Source organism: Lissotriton helveticus, chromosome 6 (assembly GCF_964261635.1).
Source record: "Lissotriton helveticus chromosome 6, aLisHel1.1, whole genome shotgun sequence".
NCBI classification, from domain to species: Eukaryota; Metazoa; Chordata; class Amphibia; order Caudata; family Salamandridae; genus Lissotriton; species Lissotriton helveticus.
The window spans coordinates 434795864-434823759 of record NC_136067.1 but is presented as its reverse complement, the minus strand read 5'-3'; the positions used below and the strand labels follow the sequence as shown (position 1 = coordinate 434823759).

Here is a 27896-nt window from a genome sequence, read left to right as displayed (position 1 = left end):
ACTGATCTGCTTCTGGCTTTGACCTTTTTATCTAACATCCTCATTGCAAAGTCTGTCGTTGAGAGCGCGTATCGCAATTCCCTCCATGAGCTGTATAAGACATTAAAGACAAACAGGCCCAGAATGTCTGTAAGGTCACCATGTGAGCCATTTGAGAAATATAATCGCCAGAGGTTTGCAACTCAACAAGATATGAGGTCGATGCATACGGTGAAAAACTGTCCTGGGGGCAGAATTTTTCAGTTGCCTTTGCGTGTGTATCCATGAATAAGATTGAATCATCGGCAACATTCAATAACATTAGCTCATCATTACATAGGTTTTGGGTGTTCGATGGACACAGCTGGCTTCAAGGAGCAACAGAGCATTTTCCATAGAACATTGGCATTGTAGCAGGAAAGACATGAACAAGACGTGTTGTACAAACACACTGTGGTGTGTCGGGTCCAGCTGAGCCCTGGAAGCAGAAACCAGAATGTGATAGGGAAGGAGTGGCTAGCAACACGTCATTGGGTCAGTAGTTGACACCCAGAGCTTTAAGCGGGAATATAAAAGAGGAAGAGGGAGGATGCGCAAGGGGTGTGGCCAATGTCAATAAGGGAGTGGCTTAAGAACATCTGCAGTAAAATCTTTTGTTTCCCATAACGTGCCACCTAATCAGTATTGCAGTGCCACTTCACAAACATTCTGTTGTTGCAATCACGCACATTACACAACAATGAACATTATGTGTAAAACAAGCCAGAGCTATTGGCTCTTTCAATGCTTATTAGCTGGATAAGATAAATGAGTCACAATGATTTTGTTGTACCGAAAAAGTTTCGATTCTGAAAATATGAGACTGTGAATTCAACATTATTTGGGTCTTAATCACTCCTGTCCTTTCCTTCACACCACTTTCCTCTGCACTCTCTCTATTTTAGACTGTTGCACCCTTTTTCTCACCACATTTTGCCCAAATCCCCCATCTGCATATCTCACACCTCATCTTTCTCTTCCGCACCCTCTTTTCCCTCACTCTTGAATGTATTTCTTTGCATTCTTCACTTCTCCAACCCCTGTACATGCAACCACTCACCTGTAAGCACTGCTTTTCTTTAACACTCACACTGTCAATATTGCAACAGTGATGCACCTCCTTCACACACATTCAACAATTATAATTGGGACACAAGACATTTGCTGTGTGCGTTCTACAGAGAGGCCAAGGAATGGATGAGCATGTACTCTGAACTCCTTTGTGACCCATTGAGAGGCACTCTCAGAGACTCAGAGTACCTTGAACTTTAGCTTTCAATTGTGTCCCATCATGAATACTCACCCACAACCTGAACTCACACCCTGGCACCTAGAGGTGACTCAGTTCACAGAATGTACTATACAAGAGTAACATGCTGCACAGATGAAAAACTACAGAAGTAAAACATCCTGGAAAAAAACAAAAATTCTTAGGGAATGCAAGATTAAGTAAAACAAGTGAAATGTGACCAGGGACTGCATTGCTGACGTGGATTAAGTTACAAAATTTTACAGTCATTGTTCACAAATCAAGCAGTGTTTTTGCCTGTCAAGTTTAGGACATGAATGTAGAGCCTGATGAGGATGCTATTCTATGTCAGTATTTAATTACTGCCTGGTCTGAGACTCAGAGGGACCGACCCCACTTAAAGCCCTCTTGACAGTTCTCTGCTCCTAATGTACATGCCTCTTCATTTTGGGGCTCTAACAAGGGGAGGTGAGAAGACCTGATTGTGAGAGATTTTTACTTCCAAACGAAAAAAACACAGATTTTAATTACCTTCTATGTCTTGCATATTTACCACTAACGTGACCACTGCCATCACAGCCAGGAGTGGGACAGCTGCGAAAAGGAAAGAATTAATTATATAGGTGCCAAGACGAGGCCGGGAGATTATGCTAAAAGCAGGCAGTGGGTATTACAGAGATGGAGGCAAACAAAGAGAGAGAGAGAAAAATCACATAACAGAAGGCAAAAAGAGGGGATGCCAAATGCGTTTTTATTATCACGTCTCAGGAGATTTCATTTCATCAGTGCAGCAGGGCATGAGCAAGCCACCAATGAACTTGAAAGTGCATTATATCCATTAGAAGGCATGAATTTTCTAAATTGCTAATGGGGATACATTTTACACTCAGAGCACTAACCTGAACAGCTCTTGTATGGCGGGTTCCACGGGAACTGCAGAGAGATGGAAAATGTATAAAAATTTATCATCTATTACAAGGAGCCGTCTGCTGGAGAAAATGGCTGAAAGGGTTGTGTGAAAAGAAGGGGTCAGGATGAGTCGTGCAAAGAGAGTCTGCGGGAGGAAGGTCACCCTGAGCGCGGGCCTTGAGTGATTTAGTGAAGCAAGAGACGTACCTCGAACACCTTTGGAGCGTGTGCGATGGCGCTTCTCGTCCGTATCCACCTCCATCTGGGAATAGATTAGCAGGCAGTCAGTGTCCCTTCCCTGCATGCACAGACTATCAATGTACACAATCAGAAGGAAGGGCTTGCACACAACCTATTCGCAGCATGCTCATTCTATAGCCTTACACATTTATGGTTTTCGTAAACAAATTACTCTATTTGAGTGAAAAGGCTAAAGTGTTACTTGAGAACAGGAAAACTAAAAGGTACCTGAATAGTACACAAAAGAAGTGTTACAATTCGAAAACAAGAAATGAGCAGACGAAATTGAGAGCTTCTATGGTGCTTATGCACCTTAATGTGCTGCCACACAACACTCCCTGAGGGGTCTGCTGCTTGTAACTTGAAACTAGTCTGAGAGAACTGCAAGGGCTGATCACTGACAAGATGAATTAAAATTTTAAGATATAGGCTTTTATTTATTTGTAAAATGTAAAGAAATTGGTTTGGGATGACAATACAAGTGGCAAGGAGTTAAATATGCACTGAGAAATGCCTGCTGCCCATCCATGAATGATGAAAGTGAGGGCCCGCTAAGAGGATAAGGTTCCCTAATCTATGATGTCCTGCAAACTGGGCCAGTCCTGTAAAAATACCTCATTTAGCAGTTCCAAAATCACAGACTTAACTCTCCACACTTTCTCCAATACATAAAAATCCGCACAGCAGCACTTGTGCCCCATTGCTAATCAGCTGGTGTGAGGTGGAAGAGTTGTGTATGCTTGAAAGTGGTTCACTTCCTCCTTCCCCTGCTGACCAGCATCCCAAGGACCCTCTCGGTGTAGGATTACCTCCTGTTACAGGGCATATTGACCTTGGGTACTGCATCTCACTGACCACCTGGCTTTTGTCCACAATATAAATGTGCATCATTGTCTGGCTTCAAAATAAATGCAGATATTTTTATACAAAGTTCAAAACCCTGCAAATGTTCAATAAGAAAAGGTCCATGTCTACATCTGATGGTTGGAAGTCTATTGACTAAATCCCTGTGTAATTCGGATGATGAGACCGTATTTAGGGCCATATCTTCAAAATATACATGCCACCCCTGGCTACCATCGTCAAGAGCCATGGACTTAACATCATCTCCTATGTGGATGACACCCAACTCATCCTCTCCCTTACTAACAACACAACGACCACCAGGGACAAGTTACAAAAATGCATGAATGGCCTGGCCACCTGGATGAACAACAACTGTCTCAAACTCAACACTGACATGACAGAAGTACTCCTTTTTGGGAAAGGCAAGGACACCCTCTGGAACAACGAATGGTGGCCACCTGAGCTAGGCCCAACTCCCATACCCACCGAACAGAACAGCAACCTAGGCATCATTCTCGGCATCGAGCTCTCGATAAAGCAGCAGGTCAGCGCTGCTTCCTCATCATTCAAATGCTCAGGAAGGTCTTCAGATGGATACCACCCAACATCAGGTGAAAGGTCACACAAACTCTTGTCACCAGTAAACTAGACTACGGCAACATCCTCTATTTTGGGACTACCAACCAACTCATGATGAAACTCCAGACTATCCAGATCACTGTGGCTAGACTTATCCTTGACCTCCCCAGGTGAACTCACTTCACCGCTCACCTCAGGAACTTCCACTGTCTACCAGTTGCGAAGAGATGCCAGTTTCAAGCTTCTCACCCTCACTTACAAGGGACTACATAACGAAGGACCGGCATACCTCAACACTTGAATGAACTTCCATCTACCCAAATGGAAAACTCCGCTCCGAATCCCTCTTCCTAGCAGCCGCATGTCACATCAGACGGACCAAGGGCGGAGGCCGCTCCTTCTCCGACCTGGTGGCTAAGACATGGAACAACCTGTCCCTGTGCCTCTGAGCATCTCCATCACTCCAGCAGTTCAGGAAGGACCTCATGACCTGGATGTTCAACTAATAGGAGAACCAGCAGATCGCTCTCCAAGCACCTTGAGACCCTCATAGTTGATGCATTTGCGCTCTACAAATCCAATTGATTGATTATTTAGTGCTTGATGCATGAGTACAGATTCATTAGCATAATGAATATTACACCTGTCTAATTACAATTCCATTATTTCCTAATGCACTTGTACTATGGCAGGCACGTTATCCGTCACATTTGTGATGGAGTACCCCCGTCAAACTCTAAATTGGGCCATTACTTGCCCCAAAATCCATACATTGCTAGATTTTGCTATTACACGAGCAATACGCTTTTTCAGATTCCACGTGTGAACGTGCACCATGTGTTAAGAACCTCAGCATGATTTCTTTCAAAATACATTTAGTTTTATCAATTACTCTGTTTAATGTGATCAGGCACATTTTCATGTCAGCCAAAATCCTGCCCCTACTCAATCTTGTGAGATCATTACCTTTTAGTTGTATTATCAAGATATCTAGTTTGTCCCTTTCTGTAGGGGATAGCTGACCCCATCTAAAGCCTGGTCTTCTTAGCTTATGCAACAGTTCGATTCTTTTGGACTATTTTCACAAGGCTGCACTCTGCTGTGCCCTTGTGGCCTAGGAGTGATTGGTTCTACATTATCAATGCAGTCAACATTTTTTAACTCAACTGCTAAGATTGGTATAAAGAGGTTTGGGGGTAATGTGATCAAAATGTGGCCATTGCATTGCATCTCTTTTAAATGCTTGAGTTTCACCTTCCTTAGTGCCACACTGCCTTTCCAAGTTGCATTTGTGGCTGCTCCTATTCTGAACTCAATTGTACAAAATGATGGGTAAATTTCTCCTATAACGAACAATGTGTTTTAACATAATACGATAACCAGCTTTGTCATAGAAGATCTCAGGAATGGTATTATCGTAAATTTAAGTACAACACGACAATCTTGATTGTAATCTAATGATCTCTATTATTCTGCATTATATTTGTCTTGTGTATATATGCCAATGTTAATGAATACATAGACTTGTTTTTTGACGTGAAAGAATTGGATATCCGCTGATATTGAAGATGGTTGAAATGTAAAGCGCTCTGACACCCAATCTCTGGGTCTGGTTCGCGCTATAGAAAACATTGATTAAATGATGGGCTTCTGAACCGACTCATAAGCGTGTCGAATGACAGCCTCTTCAGAGGGATCCATCTTTGTAAAGTAAGAGAACAAGTTCTCTGGATTTCTCTAATGTGAACAGCCATTCTAGTCAAATTAGCATTTCCGCATGCCTTCTTAATCTCTCTTCGATTTCCTAACCTTGACCTAATGTGCCCATCTGCCAAAAAGACAAACTTTAGTACCAGCACCCTCAAACTATTTCCTACCTCCATTGATAAGCCAAGTTCACTCACTTCAAATTCTCCATGAAAGGCAAGACCGAAAGCGCAGCTTTAGGGAACAAATGGCACTTAGTTTGACAAAGTCAGAAGGTAGCCACTTTTGTGTATAGTCTCATCAATCTACTTAGTCCTTCAATGCTTTCCTCAAATAATTTGTTGTCATTTGTCTATACTGTTTGATATTTGTATGAAATGCAACCCCACAACTAAACGTATCTGCATTTTCCTAGTGTTGAGGGCCTAACCGATGAAGGCTTCGTCTTCCTGTCTGATATGTATTACTCCTTGATGGACACAAGCCCTTTTATTTCTAAGCCTCAGAATATGCAAACTGCCTTCTCTGTCGAACTTTATGCTAATTAAGGCAGGTTGTTGATTGACAACTATTCAAATACCCTGGCTCCCACACAGGTGTGAGAGCGCGAGTAAAAAAAATTCTGGTCTCTTATCCATGTTAGTCCTTGTCTCTGAGAGTGAACTCTTTGGAAGTAGGGACTTCATCACAACTGTTTTCAGATAACTCAAATGCCTCTTCTTTCAACACATTATTTGTTCTGGCGTTGAGCATTCAAACAAAAAAACGGTCCAACTGCATTTTGTTTGTAATTTAGCATTTTTTTTTCAGTTCTGAGTTATCAAAACCAAAGACGTTTATGCATTTTTATAAGGGGTCTGTGGCAGATGGTTTTGAAGAAATGAAAACTGGCAACCTGGATAATGAGAAACCAACTGAGACCAATCTTGTTTAATCAAATAGTCTCCCCTGGGCATGGCCTAGGCAAGATAATAAATTGACCTGTATACGAATTCATTGATTTAGAAATCACTTGCTAATAAATGAAAAATTTGCATTGACTACTCTGTCTACATATCTTGTTTCTATCCCTTCAACTTCTCTAAAACACTTATCCTTTAGTTAAGTTTCAAACTCTATTGTTTCCTCTTTGTCTCTTGGCCATCTGCTAATTATCTACTCACTAGTTAAACTGTAGGATGCTCTCATGGACATGTTGTAAGCTCTTTTTACGTTTTCCTTTTGCGTTCTTGACTCAATTAATTCTTAGTTTGTGACTGACTTGTACCTGCTACATTAATCCTATTTTCCTTGATGTCACACCATTTCTCGTTCTTCCTTTATGCTTACCTAGATGTTCAGTTGAATAGCCCCAATCATCTTCATCATCATCTTCAGTTCTATGTTCTTCTCTCATCAACAAACAATATATATTTTGTATTTCACAAAGATCTCATCCTTGAGCTAACCTACCACAATGTATTAATGACTTGACATGTTATACTCCGCTTAAAGAATCAAGCAATTGTTACATAGAGCTCAGACAAATATAGACCGATCACTAATGGACAAAGATTGGCTAAAATATTTCAAAAAGCTATGTTCTTCCACCTCACTGACTTAATTGAGGAGCAGAGCGCAGTTGGGCTTCTGTCCATGCCATGGGACGCAAACGTGCATCATTGCAACCCAGGAGAACCTTAATCTCGACTTTATGACAATGGAACTGCTGTCCCAATTGCATTGTGCTGTAACTGCATTTGGTGTGCTTCTTTATTCCACTTTCCACACATGTCAGTGTGACATTTGTGTCCAATAAGTCATAGACTTTATTTCCTCACTCCTCTTGCATTACAAACATTATCATCGAGACTCCATATTTCATGTCATATCCATGTCCAATCAAGTGTGCCGTACATCTTTGAGTCCTGTATGCTAACCTGCTACAGTTATGCTGATGACACTGAGAACCTCATGATAGTTGACCTACTCAGATATTTGCAGCTATGTTCTAATTTCCTTTGTCTCTGCCCTCTTTGCCTGGATGATCATAAATTATGGGAAACTACATTTTGAAAGATAGAAATCCTCAAGTAGAGCCACATACTGGTGGGAGATGGAATTAAGCATCCAATCATCGTGGGAACCCATCATTCTAAAGCCCTAAAACAATCTTTGGCTCTAAAATCAGCCTTGAACCCCATGTTAACATAGCCAATAAATCTGAGTTCTATTGACTGAGATCTAGGGGTGTGGGAAATTTGCAAGCATTGTTTTGTGAAGGAGATGTCATTTGCAGACAATTGCAAAATTTACACTCAATACATTTAGGATAGGATAGGATAGGATAAAAGTTTATATAGCGCTCGAATGCGTGGCGTCTTGGCGCTGGTGTAAGTGGGAATGGTGCGAATTTCGTTATCTGAATATATTAAACCAAACAGCCAAGTCTTCAATTCCTTCCTAACAACCCGTCTATTAGGTTGGAACCTAATGGATGTAGGCAGTTCGTTCCACAGCTTTGCAGCACAGTGCGAAAAGGTCCGTCCCCCCCATCTTGCTCTTCTAATTCTGCCAATCTGAAGAAGGCCTAACTTATTGGATCTTAGGTGATGGGCTGGGAGGTAAGGCCTAAACATTTGTTGAATGTCTTTAGCGCCTCCCCCATAAATAGCTTTGTGGACCAGACACAGCGCCTTAAATTCCACTCGTTGCTGTACGGGAAGCCAATGAAGAGTTCTTATTCCGGCGGAGGGTGATTGGCCCCTTGGTATATTCAGGAGAAGCCTGGCAGCAGCGTTTTGTAAGGATTGCAGCCTACTCATCAATGTTTTGTTTATTCCTAGCAGCAGGCCATTGCAATAATCTAGCTTGGACAGTAGTAAAGCTACTACGACTGTCTTTTGCAAATCCTGTCCTATAAAAGGAAAGATTTTTCTGGGCATTTTTATGACAAGACGAGGAAAGGCTATTTACCTTGGCGGTAAAATTTAACTGATTGTCAAAAAATTGCCCCGAGGTTTCTTACCTTGGGGGCTGGGCTGGGACAAATTTGAGCTTTCACTGGCCACCAGTAGTCATTCCACATAGACAGCCCTTGACCAAACTCGATGATCTCCGTCTTGTCAGTGTTGATCTTTAAAAAGCTATGGTTCATCCATGTAATGATTTCCTCCAGACCGGTATGGAACTTAATAGCCGTGTCTTCGGGTTGTTTGCATATTGCAATAATCAGTTGGGAATCATCTGCATATGCAAATCCATGTTTCTTGACTAGTTGCGCCAAGGGCATGACATAGATATTAAACATGGTTGGTGACAGTGCTGACTCCTGTGGGACCCCACAGGGCAGGTGAAAACTCTCTGACTGCATGCTCTCCCAGTACAAACTCCGTTCTCAATCGTCCAATAATGACGAGAGGAGAGACAGAGCTGACCCATGAATGCCAACCTCCCGCAGCCTTCGCACTATCACCGCATGGTTCACGGTGTCGAAGGCTTCCGACAGATCCAATAAAACCAGTACTGCCTTGCCCCCTCTTTTTACCACACCTCGGATCTCTTCCGTTGCTACAATCAGAGCAGATTCCGTAGAATGGTGCGATCGAAAGCCGTGCTGAGTAGAATCCAGCAGATTATTAGTGTCCAAATACTCGGTTAATATCTTATTTACTGATTTTTCCAGAATTTTAGCAGCTATGGGCAGCTATGGGCAGGCCGGCTATTGGGCGATAATTCTTGGGTTCCGAGGGATCTAATGTGGGTTTTTTCAAAATGGGCCTTATCATCACTTTCTTCCAGCTTACTGGATAGTTGCCTGACTCTAATACTTGATTAATTGGAGGGGTCAATTCGTCTCCAATTTTCCTAGCAGCCAAATGCATGATCGTGGCCCGGCACGGATCTTTAGGTGAGCCCGATCTGATTGCGAGTAGAGATTGATATTTCAGTAGAATATTTGGGTATTCCCATAGAAAATTTAAAAAACATGCAAGATAGTGGGGTGAGAGTGGTTTGAAGAGAAATAACACATTTTAGAAAGATATTTCCTACTCAAATCAATCTCCCAAGGGGAACATGCCTAAACCTCTGCCTTAAATGACATGGTGAAAATTGTACACACATTTCAAATAATGTGAAATTCAGGAATTATAAATGCCAGTGTAATTATGTGTACCTGTATAACCAAAAAATTGCACGGGCAAAAGAACTCTCTGGAGAATCTTCCCCATCTTCACTTTTCAGCAGGCCTTCATTAGCCTTGTGCTCTCCCATCTCACTTAATTCTAACCTACCACTCAAAAACTATTAATACCAATGCAACAGAATCCATTAGATAATCTAACACTTCACTCTCATGCAATCAATACAGTGGCAACCCAGGTAGCCCACAAGTGCAGTAACATAAACAAACAAGCACAGGCAAAACCAATTGGCCTGACTGTGCAAAGGTTTTCAATCCAAGTTAATATGCCAGAAGAGGCAATAATATAAATAAGCCTTGCCAAAATCAACAGATCTGGTGTTGGCTTCCAGGTTTATAAATGCTCAAGGTTTTTTTTTTGCTAGAATTTATTGCTGGGATTGCTGCTGGTCCCTTGTCAATCTACAAAAATAATAAATTGGATAAATGCATTAAAAAAATGGTACCAAAAAGTCAAAAAGCACACATTATTACAGTTGTCCCTGGCACTTAAGAGAACTGCTTAGTGTGTGGATGTGCTGCCTGTAAAAGGGCGAAATTCTGTCACTCACCATGAAGTTAACCAATGACTGAAGTGGCCCTACCTATTCGAAACACTGTATAGTGTAGTAGGCAGAAGAACATTTTGAATGACACAATACCAGACAAATGGATGAGGTGGGCTGGCTGGAAACAACTCTAACTAAATACATTATATATATATATATATTATTTTAGTCAAATCAAAATGTGTTGGCTAATACCTAACCTAAAAATATAAAAATAAAGGATCTGCCCAGTACAGTTACACCAGTCCTGGGACTGCAATGGACTTTGTTTCAGGCGGTTGTGCACATTTGATTAGGCAACATGCCATCACTCAAAGTGCAATTCGCCCATAGGAAAAAGTTAGCTGACTCAATGTCCCATGCTGTATGCAGGGGTGTAATGCAGCCCCCTACTGCCCCTGCAGAGATGTGGGGTGGGGAGGCACAACCTTCAGGGGCTCACATTCAGGCCAAGCCCAATAAATATTTGTGAGATATGGTAGACTCAGTGGCCCTTCATCACATTCTGCAGCATACCCCAACATTTTGCAGTATGCCACTGTCTGTATGCAGTGGTGAGGAGAGCAAAATGTGAATAAAACCTAAATAGACCAATGGATGAAGAGGGCTGACCAAAAGCCAGACAGGTGAGACCGTTAAGCTTCTTAGCCAGGCACTTGTAGGACCTTTTGATTGTATCCTTTTTCAGACCCTAAAACGACTTTCTAGTTATACATAGTATTCAGGGTCAAAGAGGCCTACAGGGCAACCTGACAGTGTGCGTAAAACCAGGTTGACAGGTCAGTGTGTACCCCATTTTATTGACTGTTTGCGGGTCTGTTTTATGGTCTATGGCCCAATTGTGTTGATTTCCCAGATATTAACACAAAAAGTGACTTCAATAAGCACAAAAGCATGCAGTCTCCTTACCTTGCAGACTATTTATACAGTGTGACTTTATAAGTATGTGCTGCCTCGATTTTAAGAACCTAATGTATTAATATGATAGCTACTCTCTGCCCTAATCAAACCCTTATCTGTTCTTATCCAACCCTGATAACATTAAAACAGGTTATAGAAAGGCCTCTCCTTATTAGTTTGTGCAATAATCTCACTTTTCACATCTGTGTCCTCATTTTACCATTGCAGCCCTATTTCCTTTCTCTTTTTTAATGAATCTCAACATTTCACAGGCGCTCTAAAAAAGTGTAGCTCTGGATTGGATCACTGACATAATATCGACTACAAAAATATAGGCATTTAAAATATCGACTCCAAAATATCTACTACAAAAATATCGAAGTTCTATCTACAAACAGGTAAGTACAAACATATCGAATCAAAAATATCGTTTAAAAATATGTGCTTTGTAAAAATATCAAATATTTTAAAATGAATGTAAAATTAAAAAAATATTAAAAATAAATAACTAAAATATACTTAAAAATACCTAAATAACCTTAGAATTATTAAATAATGAATTTAAGTTGTTAAAAAAAACATTTTATTTGTTAAAACATATATATATATTAACATAATATTATTATAAAATATACAATATTATTACCGTAGCATAGCAAGAGTGTTAAAATTACTATTCCCACTCCAATGAGTGCAACAATAGGGAAAGCGTTGGATAGCGTAGCGGTAAAAATTACTATCCCAACTCCAAAGAGTTCAACAGTAGGGAAAGCGTTGGATAGCGTAGGGGTAAAAATTACTATTCCCACTCCAAAGAGTGCAACAGTAGGGAAAGCGTTGGATAGCGTAGGGATAAAAATTACTATTCCCACTCCAGTGAGTGCAACAGTAGGGAAAGCGTTGGATAGCGTAGGGGTAAAAATTACTATTCCCACTCCAGTGAGTGCAACAGTAGGGAAAGCGTTGGATAGCGTAGGGGTAAAAATGACTATTCCCAATCCAAAGAGTGCAACAGTAGGGAAAGTGTTGGATAGCGTAGGGGTATCAATTACTATTCCCACTCCAGTGGGTGAAACAGTAGGGAAAGCGTTGGATAGCATAGGGAAAAAAATTACTATTCCCACTCCAGTGAGTGCAACAGTAGGGAAAGCGTTGGATAGCGTAGAGGTAAAAAATACTATTCCCACTCCAGTGGGTGCAACAGTAGGGAAAGCGTTGGATAGCGCAGGGGTAAAAAATACTATTCCCACTCCAGTGGGTGCAACAGTAGGGAAAGCATTGGATAGCGTAGGGGTTAAGATTACTATTCCCACTCCAAAGAGTGCAACAGTAGGGAAAGCGTTGGATAGCGTAGGGGTAAAAATTACTATTGCCACTCCAGTGAGTGCAACAGTAGGGAAAGAGTTGGATAGCGTAGGAATAAAAATTACTATTCCCACTCCAGTGAGTGCAACAGTAGGGAAAGCGTTGGATAGCGTAGGGGTAAAAATTACTATTCCCAATCCAAAGAGTGCAACAGTAGGGAAAGTGTTGGATAGCGTAGGGGTAACAATTACTATTCCCACTCCAGTGGGTGAAACAGTAGGGAAAGCGTTGGATAGCATAGGGAAAAAAATTACTATTCCCACTCCAGTGAGTGCAACAGTAGGGAAAGCGTTGGATAGCGTAGAGGTAAAAAATACTATTCCCACTCCAGTGGCTGCAACAGTAGGGAAAGCGTTGGATAGCGCAGGGGTAAAAAATACTATTCCCACTCCAGTGGGTGCAACAGTAGGGAAAGCATTGGATAGCGTAGGGGTTAAGATTACTATTCCCACTCCAAAGAGTGCAACAGTAGGGAAAGCGTTGGATAGCGTAGAGGTAAAAATTACTATTCCCACTCCAGTGGGTGCAACAGTAGGGAAAGCGTTGGATAGCGTAGAGGTAAAAATTACTATTCCCACTCCAGTGAGTGCAACAGTAGGGAAAGCGTTGGATAGCGTAGGGGTAAAAATTACTATTCCCAATCCAAAGAGTGCAACAGTAGGGAAAGTGTTGGATACCGTAGGGGTAACAATTACTATTCCCACTCCAGTGGGTGAAACAGTAGGGAAAGCGATGGATAGCATAGGGGTAAAAATTACTATTCCCACTCCAGTGAGTGCAACAGTAGGGAAAGCGTTGGATAGCGTAGGGGTAAAAATTACTATTCACACTCCAGTGAATGCAACAGTAGGGAAAGCGTTGGATAGCGTAGGGGTAAAAATTACTATTCCCACTCCAAAGAGTGCAACAGTAGGGAAAGCGTTGGATAGCGTAGGGGTTACAATTACTATACCCACTCCAAAGAGTGCAACAGTAGGGAAAGCATTGGATAGCGTAGGGGTAAAAATTACTATTCCCACTCCAGTGGGTGCAACAGTAGGGAAAGCATTGGATAGCGCAGGGGTAAAAATTACTATTCCCACTCCAGTGAGTGCAACAGTAGGGAAAGCGTTGGATAGCGTAGAGGTAAAAATTACTATTCCCACTCCAGTGGGTGCAACAGTAGGGAAAGTGTTGGATAGCGTAGAGGTAAAAATTACTATTCCCACTCCAGTGAGTGCAACAGTAGGGAAAGAGTTGGATAGCGTAGGGGAAAAATGACTATTCCTACTCCAAAGAGTGCAACAGTAGGGAAAGCGTTGGATAGCGTAGGGGTTAAAATTACTATTGCCACTCCAAAGAGTGCAACGGTAGGGAAAGCATTGGATAGCGTAGGGGTTAAGATTACTATTTCCACTCCAAAGAGTGCAAAAGTAGGGAAAGCGTTGGATAGTGTAGAGGTTAAAATTACTATTCCCACTCCAGAGAGTGCAACAGTAGGGAAAGTAAATACTTCATATATTATTACAAAAAAAAAAATTATATCAATAAAAAATTAATTAAAAGTAATTACCATTTTAATATAATACAATAATTAATCAATTAAAATTACAAATTAAAATTAATTATTACAATTAGTTACCTATTAATACAAATTAATTACAAATTAACAATTAATTAATTAACAATTAATTCAAATTAAATACAATTAAATAAATTGAAATATTTAATTAATTATAAAAAAATTACTTCCCATCCTATTCCCCTATACACCCACAACCCGCTACAGAAAATAAATTAGTAAAATTAACATAATTAGCAATTAATCAATTAAATAAAATTAATTGGCAATTAAAATGTAATTATTTACCCATAAAAAATTAATTAACAAATAATTCGAAATAAATACCAATAAATAATTTTACATATTTAATTAATTATAAAGACATTTTTTCCCACCCAATTCCCCTATAAACCCACAACCCGCTACAGAAAATAAATTAGTAAAATTAACATAATTAGCAATTAATCAATTAATTTAAATTAATTGCCAATTAAAATGTAATTAATTACTTAATATAAACTAATTAACAATTAATTAAAAATGAATACCAATAAATAAATGTACATATTTAATTAATTATAATTAAATTACTTCCCACCCTATTCCCCTATAAACTCACAACCCGCTACAGAATTAAATTACGCAAAAATTAAAAAAACAACATTCATTTATTAAAATAAATTATAACATAAATACACACTTTTCACACATATAATTACATAAAAAACACTATAAAAAATTCAATATTATTAAAAATTCGAAAATTTTAATAACCTATATTATATACTTCGATATTTTAACTTTCTATATTTTTAACATTCGATATTACATTACTTACCTTAAAAACAATATTTTTGATGTCTATATTCTGTCCATTCGATATTTTGTCCATTCTATATTTTAAACTCGATATTATGTCCATTCAATATTTTCTACTCGATATTTTGACTGTTTACCCTCTGGATTACAGCCCAGAAGTTCTTGTGTCATCCTGAACTCGCCTCTACCTTGCTCGTCCAAGTTTAACATTAAGTGGGGCGCCACTTTTTAAATTTAGTCCTTGTTCAGTTCAAGAGTCAGGTCATTTCCATACCTAACCACACTTAACGTTTAACGATTGTTAAACTTTTTCTTTACCAGTCACAGTAAGCAGAGGTCTTTTTCGACCTGTTCATTTGCATTTGTAATTTATTTGAATGTGATGAATTGAAAACGATAGCTCTATGCCTTCCCGGTTTGAGCATGAAAAGAATAATAGAACAAAAACAATGTTAGCCTGCCCTACAAAAGTTCATTGAATAGTTTGTTATTAAGTTACCAATCGGCATTAGCCAGCGCTTTTCAACACCCCTCAATAAATAAATAAGATAATTGTATACATCATCTAACATGCTAATAGGGTCTGATATATAAAGCTATGTGCTGGTGTAAGGCTAGTTTAAGAACTTCAAGCACCTTTTTTTTAACTAAAAGTCAACTTTTATAATTCACAAAGGTCAGTTTTGCACTTGTAAAAACACATTCACACCTTTTAGGCTCTAATTAACGACTTAGGAGGAATTCCATGGAGTAATTCAAGTGGCTGGAACTACTTTCACAGACTGGCATTACCATACCTGCTAATTCACATGGTGCCAATATCACACTGTGGCAAGGAAAACAGCAGAAAACCACAGTAAATAGTGGCCTCCCAGCTCGTTTTCGAGATTCGATGAACTGCTGATGTCCATTAAGGGACGTAAAAGCACCCTAGGACATTGGCACCAGCCACGGTAAGCTTTATTTTTTGGGAGGAGGGGGCTTGAGAGCATGGTGTGGTTCAGAAGAACCTCCTAGGTATTTCTCAGTACATGACCCCCCCACTTCAAGGCCCCACCCCATCCTCACACTGTGAGATTGTTCTTCAAGTTGGCAGGTATGCATTACTGTATTGAATTCCATCTATTTCGAGTTAGACCCTTAGGAATGGGGGATAACGGCGAGATTACAGAATTACCATCCTGAATCCCACACAGTATTCCCTGTTCGAAGAGGTTTAATGCTTCTATTTGCGACCTGCTCAGTGCAGGTGTTACCTGGGAGCGATACCTTCCCTGCAGGTGTGATCAAGGGAGGGGAGCTGCAAGGGTAGGAGAGGGAAAGTTAAGAAAAACTTTTTCAGAGATAGGGGTCAAGGCTCGGCTTTTGTTAGAGCCAAGGCCTCATGCGATTCTACCAACTAGAATTATCGCCGAGTAAAATTGGGTCCAGTGTTCCAACAATTAAAAAATCTGGGAGAGGCAACAATGGGCCAGTTGGGATGAGTGATAGGAGAACTCCCTTCGACTATTCTGCTCTAACTGACTTGTAATCAGGGCCTTTGCCCTTTCACATTCAAGGATGGAGATGCCACATCATTTAAGGATAATTGGCCAGGTATGTTTATGAAGCATTGGTGCAGCGATGCCTCTTCACGAACATGCCGACATACACTTCTAGCCAGTGCTTTGAGTGGGCCAGGTTCTACCGGTGCTCAGCACCGGTAGTTCTAAAGGGAAGGTGGTGAGACGGATCCCTATCAGGCTCTTCATTTTTGCCCTCACCCTCAGGCTGAAAAAACAATCTTAACTCTGCAGCAGTACCACCCTTCACTGCCTCTGATGTTACTTCAAATAGACTCGTTATAGTTCTTTCAAAGTCTCACTATTTCAGAACTGAATCATTTTCAGTGTTTTATACGAAATAAGCTATAGTTGTTGCTTATTTCCCTTATGCAACTAACAACCATCGATAAAGCCAGTAGTCCTGCAATTACTAGTCATGCGGCGTACTATGTAAGCATATATTTCAAGCTTATGTGTTTTTATGCCATGCTCTTAATTACATTGGCCACGCCCCTTTGAGAGACCCACCCAGTTTTTTCATCCCACCTAAAACCCAGCTTGCAGTATCAGTTACAACTGTTTCCTGGTTGGTCAGTGTTACCAGAAGTAAAAATTAGCATGTTCATTGTCCAATCTTGACCAATCTGATCTCAGCTTCAGTTTTGTGCCAGCGCTATCCTTGAATGTGAAAGAAATTAAAAGCCAGACAGCAAAGGCCACAAAATTAGGATGACCAACTGTCCGTAAATTTCACGGACTGTCTGTAATTTGGACCTCACGTCCGATGTCCGTGAGGATCCCTTTTACGGGTGCCTTTTGTCCGTAATTATGGCCATACAGGGAGCAGCACTGCTCCCCTGTGAGAAGCCTTAGCCCCTTGATGCTGGCGCCTCGCACTCCTCCTCGAGCACAAGAGCAGCCCGCCCATTGTCATTCTGTAAGCAGGCTAATTGCCACATACAGAATGACAATGGGGCAGTCTGGGCTGTTAAAGCATGTGGAGGCCACGTCCTCCCTCAGTGTACAGCAGGGCATTCTGTTAGATGGATAAAAGGTAAAACGCCCATGCTGCAATGTGAGAAAACAATTTATATAAAGAAGCCTGTGAAACAAGTTAAAAAGAACGGGTTATAGTTCTTTCACTGTCTCACATGGTAGAGCTGACACATTTTCAATATTATATTCAACAAAGCCATGGTTGCTGCTTTTTTATTTTAATCAACTAACAAGCATTGACAAAGCCAATAGTCCTGGCTTGTTGTTGGTGTAATGATACTTGCTGTATTATATATCTGGATGCAATGACAGAAGCAACATAATACCAGTTGGGAGGAACACTATACTAAGCACATATTTTTAGCCTAGGTGTTTTAAGCTATGCCCTTAATAACATTGAACACACCCTTTCAAGAGACCACCCAGTTTTTTATTACCACACTTAAAGCCCTAGAAACAACACCATGGCACAGCCACCTGCATGTCCTGGCAATGTGCATCATGCATGGCTCATGACTTCTAAGTTTTCAGATTGCCTATGTGCAGGGGCATAGTGAACCCTCCCAGCACCCCGCCGCTTGCTTTAAGAACTACAGCGAAGTGACGTTCTTGATGGGCCTCTTCTGTCTGCAACTCTGCAGACAGGTTCAGCTGATAATGTGAAAAGGTGGGTGAGTAGGTAAGTGAAGGAATGTGTGAATAACTGGATGGATTAGTGAAAGGATGAATGGATGAAAGAAAGGGTGAATGGATAGATAATGAAAGAATGGATGGATGAGTGAGTGAGTGGAAGGATGGATGAGAGAAAAGGTAAATAGATGGATGTATGGATGGAAGGGTAGATGGTAGGGTAAAAGGGTAGATGTGTGAGTGAAAGGATGGATGGATGAGTGAAAGAGTAGATGATGGGCAAGTGAATAGGTGGATGGAGGAGTGAAAGATGGATGGATTGATGAATTGAGAAGTGAAAGGGTGAATGGATTTATGAGTGAAAGGGTGGATGTAAGGATTGCTGAATGAAAGGGGATAGGTGGATAAAAAGATGGATACATGAGTGAAGAAGTGAAAGGGTGGATGGGTGAGAGAACGGATGGATGGATGAATGAAAGGATGGATTAGTAATAGGGTCAACAGATGGATTAATGAATGGATGAGTAGATGGGTGGGTGGGTGGAAGGATGGATGGATAAATTAAAGTGGGGATGGAGAGAGAAAGGGATGATGAATGACTGAAAAGGTGAATGGGTGGAAGGATAAGTAACTGTGTGGATGGATGAGTAAGTGAAAGGATGGCTGGATGGGTGACAGGTAAATGGTTCGATAGATAAGTAAATAGATGGATGGGTGGGAGAGTGGATGGATGAGTGTTTGGATGGGTGGGTGAAAGGGTGGATGGATGAATAATGGATGGATGAGTGAAAGGGTGGATGGAGGGATGGATGAGTGAAATGATGGATGGAAGGATACATGCTAGATCGGTTTGCAAATGGTTGAATATGTTTGGATATAGATGGGCACACAGATGGAAGGACAGAATGAATGGTGAAAGACTGAATGATAAATACAAGAATGATTTACACCTTGTAGCACCCATTATCTTAGGTAACATTTTCTATAAATTGACATTCACGTTTATATGAGTCATTGTCTCCATATAATGTGTGTGTGATGTAATGCACTTCGACACCCTGTCCTCCATACTTGGGATGAGTATCACTATAAATGTAATGAATATGAACATGAGATGCTGTCTATGTGAAAATGAGGGGCACCATTGGAGGGTGATAGCAAGGCTGGACTGGCCAGACCTGGCATCGGGTGTTTCCCTGAGAGGCTGGTAAGGGAGGGCGGTTTTGTTACTAGGGGCTGGCACCGCAAAGTTCCTTGTATATCCAGTGGTTTTCATTCAACAATAAAAGCAGCCTCACTTCTATTCAGGTGTTGTTCACCGTTGTCTGATGAATAATGTACCCGCTGGAGCGAGATGCGAGTTTTGAATCGTCTATGGTAGCAAGCTGCGGGCATACTGAAAAACTGTGAAGTGCATGATTGTCTCAACCGATTTGTACTTAAGTGGTAGTCTATTTACTTACTTATATACATTTGCACAACCTCCTCTGACGTGTCTGTAAAACTTACCTATTGTCCTGAAGTTTGACCTCTTGTCCTGAATTTGTGTCCTGAATTCTGACCCTTTGTCCTTACATTTTACACTTATCGTCCTGAATTTGCACCCATGCCAGTTGGTCACCCTACACAAAATACACCCACAAGAGATTAACTGCTTTTAACTAGTTGAATTCCTGTTTATTGACGAAAAGAGGCAGGTTTCCTTTAACGGCTGCGTTTGTAATTTGCATTTTTCGAATAAAAGCCTCCTAAAACTAGGTAGCAAGCTGGTTTAAGACCATTTTCTTCTATATGCTCATTTTCCACCAAATAGGCAGCTTCCTCTTAACACTCATTATTAAACCCAGAGTATTCTCTTCTGCACGCATGACCATTCTTGCCCAAAGCTGGAGCGAGCCAGATAAGAGTGTGCCTGCCCTGTAATGTGCAGCACTGTACAGCTCATTGACTTAAGACAAGTTGATGATTTGATGCATTTTGCAAGCTAATCAGCTCCAACAGTGACACGCTGTGCAGGCTGAGTGTGAGAGCTCGCAGCACACCCACAGAGAATGATCCTCTGCAGCGGCAGGCACGTCTCATTGGCCACATTAACTCTTTACAAGCCAAGACTCGGAATTACAATAGGCCTGCTCAAGCTGCTTTTTTTAATGCAGCTAGCTATTTTTCTTTAGAAACTGTCCGATATTAGATGGTTTTGACGACGGCATGATGTAGGTCATCTATTTCATGAAAGTAGGATTGCACAAACATTTTATTTTTCCATTTTATCATCAAGGAATGTGACAGATCTTATAAAACCTGAATGGCGAGAGTATTCTGATCATTCGGATCTAAGGCCCAGATGTAGGTAAAATAGATTTACCGATTTTTAATTACCGAATCCTACCGATTCGGTAATTAAAAATCGGTAAATATAAGGGGTGGATATGTAGGAACATCCAGATGTTCCTTTTACCGAATCGGTAAATATCTGTATTTACCGATTCGGTAAATACCGACCGGTAATGCCCCATTCATTCCTATGGGCTTTGAAGCCCATAGGAATGAATGGGGCATTACCGGTCGGTATTTACCGAATCGGTAAATACAGATTTTGCCAAGGGTGCAGGGGGTGTCACTTTGACACCCTCTAGCACCCCCAAAAAAGATTCGGGGGCCATGTGGCAGGCATACGTGCCCTAAGGGCAGGTCTGCCTGTCATATGGCACAGGTGTGCATGCACACATGTGCATGCACACCGGAATCGGTTTTTTACCATGAAGTTGGATTTCATGGTAAAATACCGATTCTGTAAGGCTTGTGGGACTCAGAAGAGTCCCACCTACATATCAAAAATACGGAATAGGTATAAATACCGATTCGGTATTTTACAGATTCGGTAAATTTACCGATCGGTAAATTTACCGAATCTGTAAAATTTTAGGCCCTACATACCATTTACTAAATACCGGTCGGTAACGGCCGAAAATACCGATTTTCGGCCGTTACCGACCGACCTACATCGGGCCCAAAGTCTCTAATTCCAAATCGGTAATACAAAAATAAAAAATAGGTATTTAGATGGGGTTTACATAATAGAAAATAGGGTGATACTGTAAAGGGGAAACAAGTAGCGTAGGAAGAATGCATTCTGGTGATCTGACCCCATGTGGTGATCAGCCTGGAGGCTGTCACTGTTTGATCTTCATCTCAAGGCACGAACAGGTTTAATGTGCAGGTGTATGTCTGTGGTACCATTCTTCGAGATACTGTAACAGAGGACTCAGCTTTAAATAATCTCTAACTAATCCCACCCCAAAGTCTTGAAAGGATCATTGGTTTTGTAGAATTTCGATATCATTCAATGAAAAATAGAGAGAGAAATAGAGAAATAAAAAGCGTGAGCGAGTGAAGGAGTGAGAAAGCACTGAATAGAGGGAAGGAACCACACAGAGACTACTTATAGTTATTGAGCGACTTTACAAACAACAAAGCTTGCAGCATCACAATTGATGTGCTTGTGATCAGAAAAACATGGTAAGTACTTTTTCTAATATCTATTTTGAGAAAGGAACCAATAAGCACAGCGTTGGTAATAATAATTATCCTTTTAATATGCATTCGGGGGGGGGACTGGGGGGGATAATCAGGGAACTGATTAAATAAAAAATAGAAAGCGACATGGTATTACATCAATTTATGCTACGTATGAACACCAAACCCTCTTAACTAATTATAAAATATACTTATTTGTCAAGCTAGTAATGTGTGCTTGGGTTTTAAGCACCACAATGACATATATTGCAGATCACCATGGAAGCTCAGAAGACTGAAAGGTCCATGCAACGAGAAACCAGAATTCAAACCCGTGACAATCATGTTATGAATATATCTTAGTGGATGAAACATTACTTCTCGAAGTGAAACAACAGGCATAAAACATGAAGTGTGACTTGGGGCTATAGCACCCACCCACTGTCATGGTGGGCATGTTTTTTGTTTGAAGGATGGTGATATCTATTGAAGCACACCCATAAAACTGATAAACTGCATGCATGTATTGCTTTACGACTGCAAAACGGAGCAAGAACCCTCAAATGCAGCCCCATTACATAAACCTTTGTCCTACCCAGTCAGATGCTTAAGACGCACTTTGTCTTCTTTTCCAAAGCTCTCAGGACTCTTCCTCGAGGTTTTGACAATGTTTAGGGTATATATATAATGGTGGATTTTTGCCTACACCCTCCTCCCATGTCAGTTGATCATCTGATCTCAATTCACCAGGTTCCTGCTTTGAACCATACTGCAACTTGCCACTCCTGTATGTACCTATACCCAAGCTCATTGAAATGTGATCAGGAGTGATTTACACAAAAAATTAAAAATAAATGAATAAATACAAATAATCGTATTGGGAATCTAATTGAATGCAAAATTCTCCCGTCATAATTAATCAAATTCTCACCAGCACTTTATAAAGTTGTGCCTGAGGACTCCCTATGCTTGAGATTCTTACTGTGGGAGAATAACAGGGATGTGCTACTAAGTTCTCCTCCATTAAAAGAGGGGCTACACGTTAACCACTATCGCTGTCTGAGGGCAAGGCTGTGCATTAGAAAATACAGATGGTGAGGCCTATTTTCTGCCTAAGGCTACAAGTTGCATTCCAAGTCATGTATATTGGATCGAGGTGGTGTGACTATTCAATCTGTGATTGACAGATGACTTTTGACCAATATGTGGTCATTCAGTTAAGCATCTGACACAGTTTCACCTAAAAAAGGTGGTATATTGTAGCCCACAAGCTGGTGTATTTAAAATCAGCAGTCCCCTGCACGGAGTGGTTGGCTCACCAAATATTCTGCAATTGCTTGCGTGCCAGAAAACATAGATTTCTTCATTAATATGGGAAAATTAAAGTACCAATATTCTGTATAATGGAAGAAGCCCTTTCCATGACCTTGTAGGATCTATTAGCTGCCACCGACTTTTACACCATAACCTGTATTGAGTGCACTAATGGTGGTTTAATCGGGCACTAGATGACAAGATGTTTTCACTCAGGCTTTAGTAAACCCACTTCTCCGGACTGAATGAAGGTATCATCGGCCATGCCCTGCCCTGTGATGGCCTATGTTGGACTTGGGCCTTTCTGTTAGGTCATCCCCAAACTTTTTGCCTTCACCCTCCAGTTTTCTGAACCTTTTTTTGTTGGCTTTTAGGACTCTGCGCACTGTGCTTGTGTTCTCTCCTTTAAGCATGGTGAAATTGGCTTACACCCAAATGGCAAACTTAATTTACTTGTAAGTCCTAAAAGTGGTACTACATGTACCCAGGGCCTGTAAATTAAATGCTGCTAGTGGGCCCGCAGCGCTGATTGCGCCACCCACCTAGGTAGCCTTTAAAAAACATTTCACAGACCTGCAACAGCTGTGTGTAAAGTTTTAAACTGCCATTTTGACCTGGCAAAAATAACCATTTTTCAAAGCTATATCTTTCTTTTTAATATATACATCACCACTAGTATATCCTCTAAATATCCCATAGGGCAGAGTGAACTGTATTTATATGGTTGGACCTGCACTTTTAAGTTTTACATGTCCTAGTAGTATAAAACTCTTAAATTTGTTTTTACTACTTCATGGCCTGCCTCTTCCATAGGATAACATTGGGTTGCCTTATTACATTTAATATGTGCTAACCATTTGGTGTCTGAGAAATTGTAATTAAGAAATCCTCTAATGATAAAGTCAGATTTTAAGTCACAGTTCTGAAAATGCCACTTTTAGGAAGTTGCCATTTTATTGTCCAAAGCATTTGGAACCTGCATCCTGTTCCTGGGTCACATGACTGGGTGTTGCTCATTGGACTTTGTTTGTTCTTCCCAGACAACCCGACATTTGAGAGATTAGGTGTGTCTGGATGGGCCTTCAACTGGCAGGGTGGGTGAGTGGAGGTGGCAACAGCCCCATTTGCAAGCGAATAGGCAATGCCATACCTTCACACAAAGGACTTGTCACTACTGCATTGTTCATGCAGGCAGCTTAGAGCCAGTGAATGGGAGGGGGAAACTTAAGGACTTTAAAGGGAATTCTCTAGAAACTTCCCTACTTCAAAGTTGGGGCCAGGTGTAAATAGTGGACTCTCAGACGCAACTCTTCAGTACACATCTGGACCTGTGAATACTACAAAAGAAGGACTGCTGGGCTGCTTTGCTGCCTGAAGGACTGACACTCGGATGCCCTGCTACTCTGTTGTTCTGATGCCTGCTGCCTTACTTGCTGAGAAGGAAGACTGGAACTGCACCCTTCATCCAAGACTGAAATGACTACAAGGCTCAGCTGAATGGCCTCCTGTTCTGAGAAACAGGAACATAACAAGCTCCAGAGGCTCCATAAAACTGCCCATCTGACCTGTTGTCTAGACCTGAAACTGGACCTGGCTGTGCCCCAATGGCCTCTGCTGGAGTAAGTTCCCGAACTCTAAGAGGTTTCCCTCAGGTTCTGGATCCCTGGTGTGCCATCAGTTGAGCCTTCTCTTCCAGAAAAGGAGAAATTCTGAAGTTGTGGGCACCTTGTGGACATGAACAGGCCTTTATGTGCCAAATTCTTGCCACCCATGCCACCTGCCAACTCGAAGCTCCAGTGAACCTGACTCTTTGCCCCCCAGGGGCAGACAGCAATGCTCGGCAATGCAAGATCTGCACGTTGTACTACAGCATCAATGGCTCACAGTGACCACCAAAGCAAAGCTCCAGCAGTGGCCATTTGTGACACCCAACAGGATCTTCACACTACAGCAATGACCACCCATGACACTACATTTACGACCATCGGCAATACTCTCCATGCTTTTCACAGCCCCATCCACAATAAATGGAACTCTTCATGCCTGACTTTGAAGGTAACTCTTTCAGTGGGACTAACCTGGTCCCAATATATGGCCTGTGCTCCATTGCCGTTGGTCTTAACTTGCCACTTTCACAAGGTCTTGTAATTGTGATTGGTGCTTTGTGCTTTTTGGAACCATACTTACCTAAACTCTTTAAAATTGCTTATCTCTGGTTCTACTGATTGGATTTATGTTGTTTAAATGTCGAATGATGTATTACCTTTTACCCTTTTTTTCTAAATAGGTGTGTGCTTTTTCTTGTCTTGTGTTTTCACTTAATTACTGTTTGAAGTGTTGCATAAAAGCTTTACACATTGCTTCTAAGTTAAGCCTGATTGCTTCATGCCAAGCTATCCAGAGGGTGGAGCACAAGTTGATTCAGGGTTTGCTTTTGTCTCACCCTGACAGAGATTGGTGGTTGCTGCTTGGGTAACTTTCACCCGCCTCCTCAACCAGTAACCCAATTTCCAACAGTCTATATAAGAGCATGATCTTTAACTGAATATTCAGCCTTCTCATTTAATCGTCCCTGAATTGAAACCTTTGTAAACAAAATTTTGGAATGTTGAGTAAAACCAGTGGCGGCGGCTGTAAAATGAAAGTGGGGAGGGGGTGGATGGGCGGGTACGGGAAGGGATGGGGAACCTAGGAGAAAATAATTGTTTAAAAAATGTACCTTATTCTGCTGCTGCCTCCGACGCCATTGCCGCCTCGATCCTTCAATCCCAACAGTCTATAGGAAACCACAGGCTCCCCACCCAATCCAGACACTGCTCTCATGCTATGAGAGCAGTGCCAGGATTGGTCTGAGCAGCTGGGCCTGCCGCTCAGACCCTACCTGGTAACCTGCAGCTTTTTTCCAACTCGACTGTGAACACAGCTTGGTTAGAAAAATAGAAGTATGCATGTCTTTTTACGCTGGCAAAACGTACATGCACACTTCCAAGTGCCCTCAACTCCTCCCGTTCATGGCCCACCCTACTCTGGCATGCCTACCAGTCACAGAAAAATTAAATTGTATTGTTTTATTATCATTTTATTTTTCTGTGACTGACTCTGATGAGTGGGGTGATGCTCCTCTGCCATTATGGAGGAGTTGCCCCTGTATAAAATATGAACAACTCTTGGACTGTTAGAGCCAGATTCACAAATGCAAACTTACCCTTGTATATAAGTTTACTCTTTTTTGGTCTTCAAAACCTATGATTTAATAGTAACTTTACAACTGTAAGACTCTGCCTGCAGTCAGGGTAGAGAACTCAGCACATGAAAAGACAAGCATGTCTTTTCTTTTCATGTGCTGAGATCTGCACCCGACTGCGGAGTCTCCACCGTCGCAAAGTTACTATTAAATAGCAGTTTGTAATTAGTGCAAAAAAAAGAGCAAACTTACACAAGAATTAAGTTTACTTTTGTGAATCAGGACCTTAGTGAGGAAGAAGTAGTATCCCTTACTGAACAGAAACATAGTAAACAGAGGTGGAGACATGCAAACAGAGATATGCATACCGTATAACACTGAATCTGTACATTTACGTTTTTGTCCTTGTTTGAAAGATGGAATACTCCTCAATCAGGTATTTGGAATTGAGGTTAGAGAAAGATGAGTGTATGGCTCATGTACATACTAAAATGAACAAATGTTTCTCCTTGATTCTCCTACCTGACAGAAATGGGTATAAAGCATAGCAATTGACAAAGTGATTTGTTTTAAATTAGTTAGCCAAAATGTGATCTGTTGATACTTTTGCTCACTCTTTCTATATTCTACAATGAACTTAGCCTACTCTTTAACTAGTGATTTAACGCATTACAAGATACCCACTGGCTAATGGTAAACTGTCCACTGGGTCAAAAAGGCTTTGTCACAGATAAGAGATATTCACTGTATTTATATTATCTCACATATCTCACCCAAGAAATGATGATAAGTTATAGGTAATTTAGATATTCTTGCAAAATGAAAATGTTTTCAAAGTAATGAAAACATGATACTATGATCATCAGGAAGGATATCCGGCAGTGCATCATAGCTAGCATTGACAATGTTATGTTCTAATTTCTCCGGTAGTAAAGTTATTGCAAACTAATTAGAAAGTTTTGATAATAGTTAAAATATGTAATGAAGAGAAAGCAATCAGACTGTCTGCAATAAGTAAAATTAGATTTTGATCTGTTTCTTATACAGAGGGGTGTAACGTCACTAAAGGTGCCAAGTTCACTGTCTCAGATGTGTTACTGTGGAAACAGATACAGTAACAGTGAAGCTGCTTAAATGCTTTTCAGTCCCTGGAATTAAGAACATCTCAGTTTTGCATTCATGTATAATAACGCTCTCTCAAGTACATTAAACCAATGGACTATTAACTGGGCACACATTATTTGCATACCAAATATACTCATTTGTTACTAGCTCAAAGGAAATGTTGTACTGTCCATGCTATTCTAAAGGGAAATGTTATTTTGGGTCCTTAAGATTATGGACTAATGATTAAATGCAAACACTGGTCTTTTATCCGGCCTTAACCCACTATACCTTCCGTATAAAGCATAAACGTGTTTTTCAGACAAATACCCAACTGTAAAAAAGAATTTAATTTGCAATAACATCTGTCTAGCCTGTTAGTACGAGCGATTAGATATGTGGGAATACTCATCATTTAAATAGTTTTCCCCCAGACAGTACCCCAATGATGAGTGACTAACCATGTTTTAAATAAGATAAGGACATCACTTCATGGACCTCTGGATCAGCACCATTGAGTAATGTCAGAATTGTACACCAACGCTTAGCGTTACTTTGTGTTTTAGTCCATCTCTGAACCTACAGGTGTCACACCTGCAGGACAGCTTCTTAGTGTTTTACCAGATGTAACTTTCAGAACATAGGGTGTGCATAGCTGATGAAGGTTGATGAGTCAGGACCCATTTCCAGTGGGTATCCAGT

At 40.9% G+C, this 27896-nt stretch overlaps 1 protein-coding gene across 1 annotated transcript in view; it reads right to left on the bottom strand.

Moving 5' to 3' along the window:
* MYT1L (myelin transcription factor 1 like) overlaps window positions 1-27896 on the bottom strand; it is a 1346830-nt gene that overhangs the window by 492490 nt on the left and 826444 nt on the right. The window contains exons 4-6 of the mRNA XM_078647878.1: window positions 2384-2438; window positions 2167-2200; window positions 1799-1861 (exon numbers count right to left, since the gene is read on the bottom strand). Coding sequence (XP_078504004.1) covers window positions 1799-1861; window positions 2167-2200; window positions 2384-2438 — 152 coding nt within the window. The remainder of the gene's footprint in view (window positions 1-1798; window positions 1862-2166; window positions 2201-2383; window positions 2439-27896) is intronic.